The 18462-nt window shown below is 40.9% G+C and overlaps 2 protein-coding genes across 4 annotated transcripts in view; both read right to left on the bottom strand.

Annotated features, from left to right (window-relative positions):
* Positions 1 to 4710, bottom strand: part of Txk (TXK tyrosine kinase) — a 65734-nt gene extending 61024 nt beyond the window's left edge. The window contains exon 1 of the mRNA XM_047566614.1: positions 4624 to 4710. Within this exon, the coding sequence (XP_047422570.1) occupies positions 4624 to 4663 (40 nt within the window). The 5' untranslated portion in view covers positions 4664 to 4710. The remainder of the gene's footprint in view (positions 1 to 4623) is intronic.
* A 2261-nt stretch (positions 4711 to 6971) lies between these two features.
* Tec (tec protein tyrosine kinase) overlaps positions 6972 to 18462 on the bottom strand; it is a 119516-nt gene continuing 108025 nt past the window's right edge. For all 3 annotated transcript variants that reach the window (XM_047566868.1, XM_047566867.1, XM_047566870.1), the window contains exons 13-19: positions 15146 to 15220; positions 14286 to 14457; positions 13949 to 14165; positions 11666 to 11730; positions 9009 to 9127; positions 8773 to 8930; positions 6972 to 7603 (exon numbers count right to left, since the gene is read on the bottom strand). In XM_047566868.1, the coding sequence (XP_047422824.1) occupies positions 7520 to 7603; positions 8773 to 8930; positions 9009 to 9127; positions 11666 to 11730; positions 13949 to 14165; positions 14286 to 14457; positions 15146 to 15220 (890 nt within the window). In that variant the 3' untranslated portion in view covers positions 6972 to 7519. The remainder of the gene's footprint in view (positions 7604 to 8772; positions 8931 to 9008; positions 9128 to 11665; positions 11731 to 13948; positions 14166 to 14285; positions 14458 to 15145; positions 15221 to 18462) is intronic.

Genomic DNA, 18462 nt, shown 5'->3' with positions numbered 1-18462 from the left:
GTGCCAGCTGCAGCTCAGGGGCTGGGGAAAACCTTGTAAAAGTGTGGCTTTGGGAAAATGGCTCTGAACACAGCTGGTTCTGTGGCAATAAGCTATGCCTTGTCTTTTTCCAGAAGTTTATGGAAAAGCCAAACTTCCTTAATCCTCTGTCCTTAAGGACCACCACTAGTTCCATTTTTTAGAGCCTTTTGAAGACACATGCTTTTTAATTGAGTTAACCTAGATTATGTGGGAGATGCAACACTGCTAGCTTTTCTATAGCATGGATCTGTACCTCTGATCAGGAGTTAAGTAGGTTTTCCAGACACAAAAAAAATAAATAAATAAAAAATGGGTGGTGGGGAGGAAAAGGAAAGAAAGGTGGTACATTGAGTTTGCAGCTTTTATTCAATTTAGAAAGCTATCCCTATTCTTTTTATGCCGTCTGTACATTTAAGTTATTGAATCATTCTGAGTGTGCGTGTGTGTGCATGCGCTCGCTTGTCCTTTTGATTACTAAAATGCCCACTCTTCTAAGACATGATGGTTACCAGAGACCTTACCTTTTCTAAATGTATTGACCAAATAAGTGAGCAACTCTGTGTTAGAACCCAAACTGTTTTGTTGTTTTCGTTTTGTTTTGTTTTGTTTTGTTTTTGGCATTAGAGTATCTGTGAACCCTTGAAGTGGAGAAAATTGTTACATTAGGGGATTCATTGTGAAGGAAAGAGGTACCCAGCTAGCGGGACAGCAAAGGGATAAATGGGGTGGAAGGCAAGAACCACGCTTAACCTCTCTGGGGCCTGAAGGGGTGCAGTGTGGGGGAGGGGGTACAAAGAAGACTCTAGAAGCCTGAAAAAGCAGAATGGGGCATCCAACACCAGGGCGACTAGTGTTCCCATGAGTGAAGGGTCCAGTAACAAAAGGTAGCGAGTCTCCCTGAAGAAGCCTCATGTTTCCCAGCCGCAGCCAAAACACCGTATGGATTCCCAGGTCCTGGAAGCCCTTGCTTGCTCTTTACAGGAATTTTGACTTCTTCCAGGAAATGACTGGTGTGAGCTGGACTTTACATTCAACCTCTCCCCTCCCCCATACCTTGGAATCATATTTCCCAGAACTCTGTTGTCTGTGGCTCAAAGTTGATGACAAACTTGCACATATCACACCCAAGATGCCCTAGACCGCTTGCAAGGTGAGGAAACGCCCAGCCAGGCCAAAAGGCCTGTGGGTACAGCTGGCACTGGACCGCAGGTTGTGCTCACTGACTCTCAGGAGTCAGGGAAAGCAGACAACACTGGCCAGGGGGCTCCATAGAGGAGCCACAGAATCCACAAGTCAGCACAGAAGAAAGCAGGGAAGCTACCCCGAGGTGGTTACAAGCAGTGGCTGCAATTATCTTTTTATACTTTGTTCAGAGGGTAAGTGAAATAATTTAAGGCATAAGACATATCTTCTAGTGTTCATTTTAATTGAGACTCTTTTTTTGCGGGGGGGTTCAGAGTTTGAACCCAGAGGTGCTTAACCACTGAACCACATCCCCAGCCCTTTTTAATTTTCATTTTGAGACAGAGTCTTGCTAAGTTGTTTAGGGTCTCACTAAGTTGCTGAGACTGACCTCAAACTTGCGAACCTCCTGCTTCAGTCTCCGGAGTTGCTGGGATCACAGATATGTGCCACCACATCCAGCCAACATTGAATCTCTTTTTGAGAAAGGGCATTAAGTAAGACCAGAGGCAAATGATTGTGAAAGCCGACAGGCTTGTTTCTAACGCTTGGTAAGTTATCTGTCATTAAGAATGAATCATTCTCAAACCTAGTGAAACTATGATCTCATGGTCTCCATGGGTCAGGGGTTCAGGAACAACTCAGCAGGGCACCTGTGGCTCAAGATCTCTAGTGATGCTGTGATCAGGCTGGGCCCACCAGAGCTGGAAGATCCACTTCTGAGGCTACTTCCATGGCTATTGGAGGGCCTCTGTTTCTCAAGGTGGGCTTCCTCAAAGGCAGACAAAAAGCTAGAGAGCGCCAAGACCAGAGCCTGGACCTCCTTATAACCTAGTCTTGAAGGTGACATTCCATCATTTTTACCAGGTTCTATTCATGAGAATTGAGCAACTAGGTCTAATTCATATGCAAGAAAAGGGATTGCACTAGGGCTTGACTACTTGGAGGCAGACCTCCCAGGGAGGCATCTTAGAGGCCGCCTCCCCCTGGTCCTTTCAACTTCACATTAGAGATAATAATAATGGACAATTTTAGCTCCTTACCTCAACCTCAGATCAAACTATGGAGAGAAGTCCAGAAACTATGGTTGTTAACTGGCTTCACCTGGTATCACTGAGCTTTGTCAAACTTTGATTCCATAAGCTTCCAGAATTAAAATCAGACACAGTATTTTCCTTCCTTGTTTTTAAACTATGTGCACAAGTCCCTCAGAATCCTCGAATTAAATTAATAACAGTATCCCAGGCATGCTTCAAACATACTAGACTTAAGAACCACTTATGAAATTATTTTGCCTTCTACTTTATACAGTGGAAAGAAAATAAATGCAGAGAAATGGAGGGACAGGTGGTGAGAAGGTGGGAATGGGCTGCAGGGGAGGTCAGAGGCAAAATTTTCTAAGCTTCAGTCACTCCACCTGGGCCCTGATCTCTCCTAGGCTGGGTCTGCTCTCAGCACAACCGTTAGTTGCTGGAAACGATGGCAATTCAAATTATGTTGTACAGATTGACACTCTCTAGAGCAGCTCCCCATACCCCACTCAGAATCTGCCATCACTCAGCACGATCAACATCCCAGCTTCCAAAATCACCTCCATCTACCCTGCAGCAGCTGATGAAGCCAGAGCGCCATGACTGCCCTCAAAACAACAATGGCATTTGGCAGACAATTCTGGAAAACACACATGAACATTTTTTTTTTTTTTAAATTAACTTTAGTCTACAGTGAGGAATTACTGGGCTTTCTCCTTGTCCATAGTAGACACTCATTCTTTTACCAGAAGAAAATGGAGGCACGTGTTAGCTGCTGAAGGAAATAGGTGATTCTCACCATCAAGCCAGATTGTCAGAAGTTGGGAGGCACCAAGACGGCACCCAAATCATCCCCTTCCATGGCAAAGAGAATGTCCTCAAAATACCCCTGACAGGTATTCTTGCTTCACCCCTCAGGCAGTCTAAACTCTGACTTAGCCCTCACAACCGCCTCTCCCCCACATACCCAAGCCCACCCTGCTGTAATTCCCTCTAGTTCTGACCTCAGCAGACGTGAAAAACCCTTGTGCAGAGTTTTCAATATTTCAAGATCCTTACGTCACTGCTATGGGTGGGGGGGACCATATGTTGCTGCTTTTTAGCTTTTTCTGCTTTAATCTGCTTGGCCTTTATTTCTGATAACAGGCAGCCTTGGGTTTTTTTGTACTGTTTTTATTATAGTGCATTATAGTTACACATAACACTGGGCTCATTTTAATATGATTATACATGCTTGGAATATAATTTGCTCCATTTCAGTCCCTTCCTCTCATCCCTTTCCCCTTCCTCTACTCTGTGGTCTTCCTTCTATTTATTTATTTATTTTTTAATTTAGTGCTTTAGAGATATACATAAAGGTGAAATTCACTATGATATATTCATACATGTATATAATTCTTCCTGTCCCTTCTCCCTCCCCATTTATCCCCTTCCTCTGCTCCACTAATCTCCCTTTTATTTCCTTGGGACCCCCATCCCCACCTTTTCCTGTATTTTGTTCCAGTTCCTGCATATAAAACATTTAATCCTTGACTCTCTGAGTCTAGCTTATTTCACTTAGCATGATGTTCTTTAGTTCCATCCATTTACCAGCAAATGCCATAATTCCATTCTTCTTTATGGCAGCCTTGTTTTTATCAGAATGGATTAAGGCTGTAAATTATATATGGGTAGACAACTAGAATAGCATGGGTTTTTTTTTTTAACAAATACTGGCAATATTGGGTCCCAATTTAGCTTAAACAGATGATATTTTAAAATTACAATCCATTTTTCTAAACCCCACCCGAAAATCCAGAAATGCAAAAACTTGACTTTGCAATCAGCCTTAACCAGATATTGAGCTTTGTTGAAGCTTAATTCCAGAATGGCATCCAGAATAGTCTTCCAAAGTAACACCAGAATTAAGCTCATGAAGCACCCATTACTTTTATCTGTTGTTTCTTTGTGATGTTTTGGTGGTAGGTAACCATAAAGGGAGTAGTCCTTTTAAAGACAGGGGCTTGATATAAAGAAGTTGCCAAGGGTAACACACCAAGGCTGCACAGAACCACAACTAGAGTGTGTCTCCTGGCCTTCAGCCCTGAGTTCTTTACATTAAATATCGTTCTAGAATCAAACACTTCACACTGATTAGTTTCAACTCACATTATAGATGTAAGGACACTGTTTTTGCTGTTTTTGTTTTCTCAATGCTGAACATTTGCTAGAATTATATCACCACTGTGGTTATTTAAAAAAGAAATGAAATACTGTCAATATATCTGGGGAAATTATCTGCAAACTTTCACAAGTTCTATGCCTTAGACAAAACTTCCTCTGATGTTCAAGAAGAAGAACACGTTCAGAACAAGCCCTGAAAATAAATGGCAAAGCCCAACTTACTTACAGGTGGACAGAATCATGGCTGTCCTTCTGCAGGGGCACATAAAGCAGTCCTCAGTTCTTCAGCCACGCTCCACTCACAAAAACACATCTTTAAACTGAAATCATAGTTTACCCAAGACGATTCTCAGCAGCAAAGATAACCCCACCTATTTTCCTGTTCTAAAAACCTCAAAGTCTGTGAATGACAATCTAATGGCCTACATAAGAAAGTTTGATAATCTGCATCCACATCTATGAGGGTGGTTGCTATTACTTCCTCATTCCCATATGTGTGGGTGAGTCTAGCAAACAACATTTTCAAGAAATCACAAAATTTTAGTAAAAGGCACCTTAAGGATCATTAAGTCAAATTGCCTTCTCTGGACAGAGAATGAAATAAGTAACAGACAGGATAAGGAACTTGCCCAAGGCCACGGTTAGTGGTAGAAATGGGACTGGATTCTGGATTTGGGAATATCAAGCCTAGAAGGTTTTGTCCTCTGAATTAGGATTGACATTTCTGGAACTTTGGTGGTAGGAGACAATCCAATGATACACTTAAAATATGACTGAGGTGTGGCCAAAAAATATGAGAACAATGTCAGTGATGTAATCTGCATTGGGGAGTTTCACTTCATCCCACTGGAAAACAACCAAAAATTAACTAATTAAAACTCAACTAAGGGATCAACTTTAAGAAAGACACAATGTACTCACATTGTCCTCGCTACTTCCTGCCTCATAAAGTCAGATCTTTTGGCATTCTGGGTCAATACTCGAATTTTTATTTTGCCTTTGGCCTTACCTATGCTTTCATACAAAGTTTTGAAAAAGTTTTAGTGAAAAATAATCAAAGATTTTTAAAGAAAATGCTGCAAGTGTTCCAAGAATCATCTCTCTTATTTTTCCATCAAAAGCTCCTATGAGGGTTAGGGCAGGATAGACCTTCTCCTGGTCTTCTTTTCTACCACCTGTTCTTCCCACAGCTCTACAAGGTGAAAAGGGAAGCTTGGAGACAGTGGGGGAAAGGTGCAGAGGAGGGAAGTGGGCTGGTGACACTAAGGTCTAGCTCGCACATGACCAACTCCTTGAATGATCTATAAGTCAGTAAAAAGTATGCAAGTTGCCAGATGTGGTGGTGCACACCTGTAATCCCAGCAATTCAGGAAGCTGAGGCAGGAGCATCATAAGTTCATGGCCAGTCTGGGAAACTCAGCAAGACTCTGTCTCCAAATAAAAAATAAAAAGTTCTGGTGATGCTGCTCAGTGGTTAGAGTGCCCCTGGGTTCAAGTCCCAGGATCACAAAAAGAAAGTGTGCACGTTGTTGTGAAAGGGAAAGAAAGATAAGGAAGAATGTGGCCGATTCTGACAAGAACGGGGTTATTTTGACTTTTTTTCTATTATAAAGGGACCAGCAAAGGAATGAATGCAGCCTTAAGCAACTGGGCTGCCTGGTACACAGAACCCAGACCAAAGACGTGGTCCTCCAGCGTCAAAGTGAAGACACAACTCAGAGCAGCCAGCTCCGGCCTATCTTTTCACCAAACATATCACAGTGCAAGAGAGACCATGGCAGCCCCCAGAGGGGATGGAGCTCCTGAAGGAACACCCAGGTCTTCCTCAGCTTTCTGCCCAATAAACACCAAGAATATGCTGGGCAATAAATGCTCTCTGCTGTTGGTGACCCAGATGGTTTCTTTTCCCTGGATTCATGAAGAGGAGACTCAGTGGGTGTCTTGGAGGTTGTAAGGGTAAGAAACCCACTGGAAAAAACAAGCTGGATAGCAAGGTCTATTGTGAGGCAATATTGACAAATCCCACTGCTCCAAGAACCCAAGTCCAGCCAGGCCTCCTGCAGTCCATCTGGGAGGTGCTCAGAACACCTCTCTCCATTTGCCTCAATAGCTCCCTGGACTCTTTGCCACAACCTGAGCTGTTCCTGGGTCCTGCTTGAGATGGGGACAGTTATTGTTACAAACATTACCTAATCTGTCTGCTCCATAGTCCAGCACCTCCGATCGGAGCAACAGTGCCCTGGGTAGATTCTTAAGATTTAAGAACTCTCTGATTTCCTGGATCAAATATTCAACAGATTAGTTGTGGCCACCATAGGCAGGATCCTGTAACCCCAAAACAAGTCCTGCTGTGGCCTATGCTAGACAGCCATCAACAATTTGTCTACATGAGGAAGAAAGGCAATAGCAATAAAAGAAACCACACTTATTTTCTCTTCAGTAAGGAATATTTGATCCCCAGGAAAAAAAAGGAATTGACAGCTGTCATATATAATCTCTAGACCTAAAACGGTGAGCTTATATACTACAGAATTCAAAGTTTCAATTAAAAGACAACTCATGCTTTTTATAAATATATAACTTTATATATAATATGAATTTACAATATATACAGCATACAAGTATTTTTTAAATGTAGTATTAGGAACACTCTTGAAAACACATGTTTTCAAAATAAAAGATGGGTACTTATTCAAGGTGGGTTCCTGATTCATCTAGAACCCAATTCGACACAATGCCCCAGGCCCATATTTCTGCAGAAGTCAAAGGGAAGTAAAGGACTACTGGAATGTGGTTCTAATACCATTCCCCTTCCCCAAAACGCTGGCTTTCCACTGGCACCAGCTAACATGGTCCCATGAACACCCCTAAAATGGGCAAACCACAAGGCCTGAGCATAGTGTCTGTCACTCAAGTTCCAGAGAAATGAGAAGTGAGCTTTGAAACCCAGCTCTAAGGCCCCATCTCCACAATCGGGTAGACTCAGTCACAGTGTCAAGGTTTGTCTAGAAGCAAATGCCTTAGCTGTTTATAAGTAAAACAGTCTATACATCCAGTTGCCAAATAAATAATCCACAAAGTGCCATTTCCTCTTCATGCTTTGGAATCAGTCACAATGCCACTTATCTTCCAAAAGTTTCTTCACATTCAACTAATTCATCTATGGTGCGCAGTAAATCTTCGAATGAAGGCCTCGCCTCTGGTTTCTACAATTAAAAGGCAAAGAGATCTGTGAGTTCCAGAATCCATTCTCAAGAAAAGTCTCACTATTCAAACACAAAGAAGCAACTGTGGCTCTGGGGCTGGACAGTACAGATATCGCCCAACCTTCTGTCTCTAGCCTAGTTGACCCTGCATGCATTGCTGCCTGACCAACCTTTCCAAAGCACTGTTTTCATGTCCCTGTTCAAGGACTTACTAGAGCTCTGCAGAGCCTGCAAAATCAAGTCCTGCTAATTTGCAGAGCCTTCTATAACCTGCCCCTCCCCTCATCCCTTGTTACTCAATTTCATTTCCCAAGAACAGCTTCACATGGGTTCTCTGCTAAATCAGGCTAATTTCCACCCTCACATACACACACCGTGTTTATAACCACCTCCTTACCTTTGTTCGTGCTGTTCTTTCCCCCTAGTACCACTTCCTGCCTAGCAGGTCTTTCTACACGTCCCAATCAGGGCTCTTGGGAGGTTACAGTCAGTGATTGAAAGCCTGGGCTTTCAAGTCAGATGAGCCTCTGCTGCTCAGTAGCTAACTGGCCTTGAACAAGCATCAACCTTCCGAGCCTTAATGGTCTCAGCTATAAAGTGATTACAGGATAAATAGTTCCACCTCAAAGGGTTATTTTGAGAACTAAACCTAAAGCATTCAGTACAGCACCTAGTACACAAGGCACGTGAGCTACTGTCATTGTCTTTCAAAAGTCATTTGGCACATAATCTCTCCTGTAAGATGACACTTGGGTACTTCCAGAAACTAAGCAAAAAAAGACCTGGGGAAGCTGAGGTCTAAAGGAAGAAACCTTCCTTGGTGGAAGAGTAATACTTGAACCCCAAAAGTAAGCCACTGAAAGGAGGGGAGCAACCTCTCCAGGCACATTCCCTTGTCTCTGGTTCAGGCAACTGTGTCAGGATTCGCACTAGGGAGTGAGGCAGCAGTCTGAGTGTATGAAGTTCACTACTAGCGTAGTGTATGAAGTTCACATTATTCCTCTGGTTATTCAGAATCAAGTTGTGAGGGTTGACGTCCTACCTAGCTAGAGTCTGAAATCACTCTAAAACGTGCACCGCCTCACTAGGCCTTAACATTATCTAGCTACCAAGCCCAACCCCTCAATGTCTTGGAGATTCCATAAAAGAACACAAAGAAATATCTATACCTCCTGCCAACATCTCAGCATCACCTCATACACATATATGGATGCCAACTTCGGCCGGTAGAGTCGGTGGCCTCGAGTAACCATGGTTACCACTTCGTAATTGGTGTTCTTTTCAAAGGGCATTCTGCCTTCAGTGAATATCTCCCACATCAAAACGCCTGGGAAAGGATAAGAGTTACTCCATGAGGTATCCACTTCCTCCTCAGAGAAGAAGAAATGTGGAGCACGAATCTTACCAAAGGACCAGACATCTGATTTGCTGCTAAAGCGGCTGTAATTAAACACTTCAGGTGGACACCACTTCACGGGGAATTTAGCACCAGAAGAACTTGTGTATTGATCATCCAGAACATACCTAGAGTAAGACACATTGTGGGTTTACACCTCTGAAGCACGATCTTAGTTTAGTACGTGTGCTTTCGTTTTACCCCCTTAGAATAAAAAACACTGTTGACTGAAGTCTATAAGCATCCGGCTGAAGTTTAAGGTTCACCTCAGTGACCACACCTAGTGATTTCCATCTTCCTCAGCATAATTAAGGGCACAAGAGGGATACATCACAACATCAGTACCTGCACTTTCGTTTTTCTGTTCACCTTTTTTATTAGGCAACAGAGGCGAAACAATAAAATAATTTGAAAACTTTTTTGTAGGCAGTTCTGTTCTTCAAACAAAATTTTACTCAAAGGCCCCATATGTGAAAGATCTAAAGCAGTGCTGCTCTAAAGGAAGTGGTGAAAAGTGTCTAGAGACACGTTTTGAGCCCCTACAATTCCACCGAGCACAATTTAAAACTGCAACATATGAAAAAAGCAAATGCAAAAAAAAAAAAAAGGCAAAATGAAGTATGTAAATGGTGGCATGTATTTTTATTTTATTTAATTTTTGTACCAAGAATTAAACCCAGGGGTTCTTAACCAGTGAGCTACATCCCCAGTCCTTTTAATATTTAATTTAGAGACAGGGTCTTGCTAAGTTGCTTAGGGCCTCACTAAGTTGCTGAGGCTGGCTCTGAACTTGCAATCCTCCTACCTCAGCCTCCTGAGCCACTGGGATTATAGGTGTGCACCACAATGCCCATTATGTATGTTCAGATACCATGACATCCCCACATGCACATATACTCAAAACAATACCATATTATTTTTCTATGTGAACACAGTTATGCCCTTCTGGAAGGACACACAGACACTGGTAACAGGGGTTGCTTCTGGGGAGCATCCTTGACAGAGGTGGTAGATGTGAGGACCTCAGCCCTTGCTATAACGTGTTCGGTACATATTTATAGGAAGAACGTATTTATAGGTTACATGTACATATAAAGTTAATTTCTAAAAGTTGTGAGAAAACACTCAAATAAAAGCACAAACTTTCTTTGTGCAATTATACAGACAAAGACGGTAGCTGGAAACAATGCCACCAAGGGCTGGATCAAATCACGTCAGGGGAGTAGAATTTAGTAAATAAAGATTGTTTAACAGAGGTTGATATAAAAGCAAAAATTTGAGCTGGAGATATGGCTCTGTTCATACAAGACCCTGGGTTCAATCCCCAGCACTGCAAAAAAGAAAAAAAACCAAGCAAAGATTTTTCTGAAAGTCAGACATATGAAAGTGGAGGATGACTGTTAGATGTTAAGCATCTTCATACCAAGCACATAGAGAGCGCTAGGTATTAACACCTCCAGAGTCACAAGTTGATAGTAACGGCTTTCTAACCTCCCTAGGCCTGAGTTTCCTTAGGCACTAACCTTGGTCCCTTAACCATGGCCCCATAGCACCTGGCCTTGCCTGCCATTTTAACTGTTCTTAGCACTACCTATGGGCCAGCCTCCTTGGTCCTCTTCCAGTCTTCCAAGTAGGCCAAACTCATCCAGACTTCAAGCCCTTGCACTTGTTCCTAACACCTGCAATATTTTCTGCCCAGATTTTCACCTGTCTGCTTCCTGCCTTTTGGTCTCCACTCACCATCCCCATCTCGGAGAGGTCTTCCCGGCCAGCAGATCGAAAGCAGCTTCCCTCACCCCTGCCCCACCCCTAGTTATCTCTCTAAGGGGTCCACAGATTTTTTTTCTCAAGAGGGCAGTTCTTTGAGTATCCAAAATACTTTGGGCTTCACAGTCCACACACAGTCCCTGTCACAACTCCCAGGGGTGCCTCTGCAGTGCGAGACCAGTCACAGACGACACATCAACAAAGAAGTGAAGCTCTGCCTCAATAACACTATTTTTATGGACACTGACTTTGGAATTTCAGATAAGTTTCAGGTGTCCAATATTCTTTGAATTTTTTCTAGTCATTAAGAAATATAAAAGCCATTGTTAATTCACAGGTCATCCATAAAAAAGTATAGGTCGGACTGACAGGACGTCATTTGCTGACACCTGCTCTCCACATAAATTTATTCTCAGGACTTGCATATTTTCTTCCTCACAACATGAGCTATATGAGGGCAGGGACTCGGGTGGCTAGTCTCTGCTTTGTCTCATAAAGCTGTGCCTGGCACCTACCTAGCAGGCACCTAATTTTTATGAACAGATCGAAGGATAGAGGGAAGGAAAGAAGAAAAGATAAACAATATACTTTTAAAAAATCTTTTCTACACTCTATTATAATTAAAAATATTAAGACACTAAAAATGCTGCAGATGTGGTGCTGGATCACCACACACATTTCTGTGAAAACAAATCTAAAAATCTAATCCACATGGGGGAGAAGGGCTGTATATTTAACGGGCTATACTACCACCTAGTGGAGAGAATTATTAACACCACGATGTATAGTTATTGCAAAACATTACTCTTCTTTGCCTCATTGGTGCTAATTACTCCGACACATATTAATTCTATAATATAAGGTGAACATCACTTAAAGGCACATATACTGAGACATACCTGGCCATTCCAAAGTCCGACACTTTCACAATTCCTGCCTCATTTACTAGACAGTTTCTGGCAGCCTGGAAAACATTATAATGGTATATTAGTTAAAAAACTTATACCAAAAAAATGCAGAAAAATAAAAGTTCTGTCACTATACCCCAGTCAACATTTGCAGAATGTGGAAATGTGTCCTTATAAATCATTTTTAGCCCTACAGAAATGTCTCCAATGTATAACAATCAGTAAAAAGTTCAAACAACTATATTTGCAATTAGGTATTATGACATTTATACTTAAATAAGGACCAATAGATGGGTCATCCCTCTTTCCCCACTTCCAGTCCTATTCTTATCAAACTGTGTGATTTTCTTACTGACCAGTGATTGATCATCTCAACCCCAGTCAAAAGAACAGCTGTGTGTAAACACAGATACTGCTGCTTTTTAATGAGGTTTCCAGTACACTGAAACATGATATACTCAATTGGTTAACTACAAATGTGGATTATTTAATACATATTTTCTTGTCCATTTGTTAAGGTTCAAGAAAACAGTCTGGTAGAAAGACATGGTATTTCTCCAAAGGAAAACATGACATTTTTATGCCAAAACCCATGGGTCAAGATGTAGTTTTCTGACTGTTCTGACTGCTATTTTCTATTTGTAGCAATTTCACTTACATAAGGTTCTCTCTTGCTGAAGGCATTTTAATAGTCCCTTCTGACTCAAGATGCCCAGCCTCAAACTGTCTCCACTTTCCCAAGAGGATGCCCACAATGACCTCATTCAAAGTCAACAGGGTTCTTCGCCAGCAGATGGGAGGGAGCATCAAGATCTTCCCTTAAAGAGTGGCAGCATCACAGGCACAAAAATATCAAAAACTGCTCTCCTCAAGATAAGGGCTGCAGACAGGTGTAGCGTGACACATTCCTGAAGACATTCCACTTGTATCCGTTTTGTAAGTACAAAAAGAGCAATGTACTCTTTCAATAAGATCAAGAAATATTCTGTCATCACTGAGGCATAATAACCAATACTAATGTTATATACCACATCTACTTTATAATCCCTTTGCCTCAATTAAAATAGTCTTGTGAGGAAAAAAAAACCCACAATTTACTGATGTGGAAACAGGGTCTGATGCTCAGAGAGATTAGGCAACTATCTCAAAACACACTGAGGAAATCAAATCTTCCAACTCCAAATCCTCAACTCTCTTTTATACTTTAAATCGAGACATATTGTAGCACAGCAGTTCGAGTATCAACTCCAGTCAAAACCCCAGGTTCAAACCTGCCTTCATAGTTAAATTCACTATTGATGTACTTGCCCCTCCATTTCCTCATCTGCAAAATGGGAACAGTAACGGTTCTACTTCCTAGGGTTGTTACAATGATTAAATGAGATCTTTTTGTAAAATACTTATTAGAACAAGGCCTCTTTACAGTACCTGTGAAATTTTTTTAAATGCCTTTCTGCTTCTCTAGAAGAAATGTGTTCACACTTTATCACGAAAAAAGCTGGAACTAAAATAGGGGGGAAAGTCCTACATGCAAATCATTTTATTTTGGTGAAAGAGTCAGAGTAGACTGATAGTATAACTGATATGCTGAAAACAGACACAGTAGTGAAAACAGGTGGAAAAGAAAAATGGAAGGAAAAGAATGAAAGAAAAAGAGAAAGCAGAGTAAAAAAGGAAAAGTTAAGGAGTGTCTCCATCACAGTAATTTAGAACCAGTAATAGGTTTTCAGTTTTCTTTTCTGGTCTTGTCAGAGGTTAACATATAAGATAAAGGAAGTGAACTAAGGGATTTCTGATAGTTTCTGTTCGTAGTGTGGGAGGTGGAAAAGAGCTTAGGATTTAGTGAGAAGGTCAAGGCCAAACCTAACTTTTCTGTTTACCACATTAGGCAAGATTTTCACTTCCCTGAAGCTAACTTATCTACAAAACAGTCATGGTGATAAATCTGCTATGCTTGCTATTTCTTTTCTTTCTGTTGTTTTGGGTTTGTTTTTTGATTTTTGTTTTTTATGACTTGCTATTTCACGGAACTCTTCCAGAAATGCAATATTTAATACACAGAAACTTACCTGGAGGTATCAACTCCAAAAATTTTTAGATTTAATAAAGATTTTTCCTTTAAAATTATGCAAATGAAATCTATCAGGTTCAAAAATAATGCTGAAACACTATTAAGAACAAAAATTGGATACTGATACATCATTGCTCATTAGCTGATCCACTGTTACAAAGCAATCAGGCCAGTGAATGGGAATACAAGCGGCTTGTGGTTACCAGGTCTCTGTGGATGAAGCTGTTCCTCTCCAGGTATTCCATCCCTTCGCACACATCCTGACACATGCTCAGCAGCACGTCTCTGCTGAAATGGCCTTGTCTCTGTCGAAGGAAGTTCAGAAGGCAGCCCCGTTCCATGAACTCTGTAACAATGTAAATTGGTTTCTGCTGGGTGCATACACCGTAAAGCTGTACCAACTTGGGGTGTGTCAGTTTCCTGGGAGGGAAGACATACATATAAAGAGTTACTCTAGGAAAAGAAACCAGCAGGTATATTAACTGGGGAAGAGCCACCCTCTAATACAAACAGGGAGCCACGAGGGAGACAGAGACTTACATCATGACTTTAGCTTCTTCTATAAAGTCCTCCTCACACATGGCGCCTTCCCGAATGGCTTTGATGGCTACTTTGTACTGGGCTCTCCACTTGCCAAGCCTCACCACTCCAAATAGTCCACTCCCCAGTTCCCTCATAAAGGTCAGCTCTGAAGGGTTAATCTCCCACTTCTCTGCAAGGCAGAAGGGAAAAGTGAAAGCATTTAATGAAGAGAACACAGCACCAAATCAGTGGGGAAAAGACACTCTAACAAGATCCACCTCAAAATCCTAGGATAACTGCAATCTGTGTCTAGACAGCACAAACTGGCTCTCCACTCTCTGGGGAATATGTTGCTGTTCCACCATAATGATACAAGCAAAGTGAACTGAAGAAGCAAGATGCTGCATAATAGGAAAATAACATAGCTGAAGGTTAAGGTACTTTTTTGAAGACAAATATTTCCTCATTTGCCACTCTTCCCCTGGAAATTTTTTTTTCCTTTTTAATTCCAGCAAGTTAGAAAAAAATTAAACCTGCTCTTTAAAAGGCTTTTGCCAGAAGCAACAAAAAACAACCTCATTGAAAGACTTCTCCATTACCTCTAACAGCAGTGAGAAGCAGGAAGGGCTATAATTTATTTTAGATATAACATGATGTTTATTTTTCACCAATGGAAAGTTTTTTACTGAATTACAAATAATCATGAAAATAGAAAACCTAGGGTTACTTTGGCTATAAAACAGAATCATCTAAAAACTCAGAGTGCAAATCTGTAAGAATGGTTCCACTGTGCAGAATTCTACACACCTAAATTCGTCTTGTGATAGTAGATTGTTTTCATGGAAAATGAGCTGATGCAACTACAAAATGAGAGTTACCATAGCTGAATCCTGCAGTGGTTGGTGCATTCTTCCCCTTCGTACTAACTGGGTACCGCAGCCTTGTGACAAGTCCTAGAAATCAAAGAAAGTGTCACAGGTGAAATCGCTCATAACCATTCCACATGGCCAAATGCTAATCTAGAAATGTACGGTTCATTCATTTATAAATGTACCACTCTCCTTCTATGTACACACATAGCTCTATGTCATAGGCTTTCATTCATTCCACAAACATCTTCTTTTAAATAGTGTTTATCAGGAACTGTGCTAGCTTCCTAGCAAACATTTCAAAGGAGAGTAAAAGGCTTCTTTTATTATTTCATGTTCCTTTCCAATATGAAAGCTAACCTAGGAGCTGCTAAAAATTAAGGTAATTCCCCTGATATAACTCAATGCTAGCAATCTTAGCATAAAAATAGGTCGTTCATTATTAACCCCTGAGAATACTGACTACAGGAAATCAGGAAGGTAAGCTAAATCTTTTAACCTAAGTTTCTTTTAGCACTAAATAAGAAATGGGAGGTGCCTTTCCATCAACACCAAAACCACTCTGTATTTGCTCTACTACAGCACATCTCACAGTGATTTAAAATTGTTAGGTGTATTTTTTTCCCCTCAGAGGATAAGATCTGGGAGAATCAGGATCAATGACTATCTAATCCATAGCACTCTCCCCAAAACTTGGCTTGACCTCTAGCATGTGGTAGGCACTAAATACATGTTTGTTGAATGAATTGAGATAGTGATGAAAAATAAAACTTATACAAGAACACAAAAGGAAAAAAAAAAATACAGGCAAGTGAACACCAAAAATGAAAGCAACAGAACCAACAAAAAAGTTATTTGGGAGGGGCTGGGGATACAGCTCAGTTGGTAGAGTGCTTGCCTTGCACGCACAAGGCCCTGGGTTCAATCCCCAGCACACACACACACAAAGAAAATTATTTGGGTATATGTCAATATGAATGAACTCCTCAAATGTTATACACAGAGGTGCTATGTAACCCAGTAAAGCCACACGAGGTAAATATCTAAGAGAAATAAAAACATATTTTCATGCAACACTTATATGCAGCTATTCATATCAGCTTTATTCATGAAAATGTAAAAACAACCCAAATGTAAAAACAACCCAAATGTCCATCAATAGATGAATAATAAGCAAAATAAATAAATAAAATCCATACAGTGGATTATTTTCATCAATAAAAAAATTGATACCTTATCCAGCAGGCTGCCTGAATTTAGAAATTCCATATTCCCCAGGACCTCTATCCTGTTAGAAGTCAGACCTAAGCAGAACACATAAGCCATTTTCCAAGGATGTGTATAGCAAGTCCATCGAGGCAGAAAATGTTATCAGGGATTTATATAGCCCAGAATTCCTAGTGATACCCTCAGCAATTTTTCTCCTAACCTCATGACTTCAGTTTGTGCATACCCAGGCTATGTGTTGGTTTCCATAAGTAAATGAAAAATGACTTGCTATCACAACAGGTAAGTGTTAAGATAACTCGCCAGATTTGGAATTAGAGGGGTAGATCTTCTGTCTCACCACTTACCATTAGTACACTGAAGTTGGAACTTTTATTGAAGAGATAAAGGTAGACTTATATGTTGGCCTAAGAACCTATACATTACACAAATATTAAGCTAGGCTCTGCATGGTGACTCAATAATTGGTAGAAGTTGTGCAATTCCTTTGTGTCTAGTCCTGTGCATTTATATATTATCTAATTGTTTTAATTAACTTGTGATAGTTTTTTGTTTTTTGTTTTTTTTAAAGAACAAAGCCAGGCACAGTGAATGGCACATGCCTGTAATCCCAGTGGCTCAGGAGGCCAAGGCAGGAGTACCACAGGTTCAAAGTCAGCCTCAGCAACTTAGTAAGGCCCCTAGCAATCCTTGCCTCAAAATAAAAAATAAAAAGGGCTGGGATGTAGCTCAGTGGTTAAACATCCCTGGGTTCAATCCCTGGTACCAAAAAAAAGGGAATAGAATACTTATGCATGGTATAACATGGACAAACCTCAAAAACATTATAATGTATCCAAGAAACTAGTCACAGCAGAACACACACGGGATGACTCCATTCCTATGAAATGTTCAGAATAGGCAAATCTACAGAGACCAAAAGTAGGTTAGCGGTTGCCTGGGGATGGGCTGGTGAAGGAGGGGTAGTGGGTGATTCCTTTTGGGATGACGACAATGTTGTTAAAATGAGATGATGGCGACAGCACAGTCTGCAAGTATACTAAACACCACTGAAGTGTATACTTTAAATGGGTGACTTCTGTGCTATACTAACTGTTCTTATTATTTTCTGGAAAAAGTAAATGGACTCACACAAAAACAACAGGCTTTGCAAAGGGCATTTGATAAAATTACAAAAGTTCATTTTCCATGAATTGGGTTAGGTACCTGTCTTGTTCCCTGTTCAGTTACATCTTTAAAGTCCAGGAGTAAAAATCATGCTAAATCAATCCCATAGAACCTCAATGGCATAAATGTGGTTTCCACCCATACTTTTTGGTGTTTGTTTTGTTCCCACTCTGGGGCTAAGTGTAGCAGAGATTCAGGAAAAGAGAACTCATGGGACGTGATTATAGATGGTCTGCAACTTATGATGGTTCAACTTAGAGTGTTTCAACTTCATGGTGATACAAAAATGATATCCAGTCAGTAGAAAGCATACTTCGAATTTTGAATGTCTGGTGAATTTTTCTATGTCTTGTGAATTTTGAATTTTGATCTTCTCCTGGGCTAGTGATATACAAGAAGGTACTCTCTTGCAATGCTGGGCAGCTGCAGTGAGCCACAGCTCCCAGTCAGTCATCAATGGACACTCCACAGTGCATTGTGTTGCTAAGCTATGTGTTTGGTAGGTGAGGTGGATTAAATGCACTTTCAACTTAGGATATTCTCAATTTAGGACAGGTTTATCGAACCTAAGTAAGGAAAGGAGCGTCTGCTATAATCTACTCTTTGGAAATCTACAGCACAGGATGAAATCTTGGTACATCTGGCAGCTACTCCAGTGACTACAATATCTTTTTTTGAGACAGGGTCTCACCATGTTGTCCAGAATGGCCATGAACCCTGGGCTCAAGGGATCCTCCTTCCTTAGCCCCCAAAGTAGCTGGAAGTACAAGCACATGTGATCATGCTTGGCTTAAAACAGACATATCTTGAGAATAAGTTTAGTACTAAGGACATAAAGCACAGAAATGTAAATACCATATACCATCAAAATAACTCATGCTCTGATGTCAAGATAGAACTTTTTATGAACCTTGATATTATTCCTGATTTTT

This window comes from Sciurus carolinensis, chromosome 10 (assembly GCF_902686445.1).
Source record: "Sciurus carolinensis chromosome 10, mSciCar1.2, whole genome shotgun sequence".
NCBI lineage: Eukaryota > Metazoa > Chordata > Mammalia > Rodentia > Sciuridae > Sciurus > Sciurus carolinensis.
This window is presented reverse-complemented; position numbering and strand designations above follow the sequence as displayed.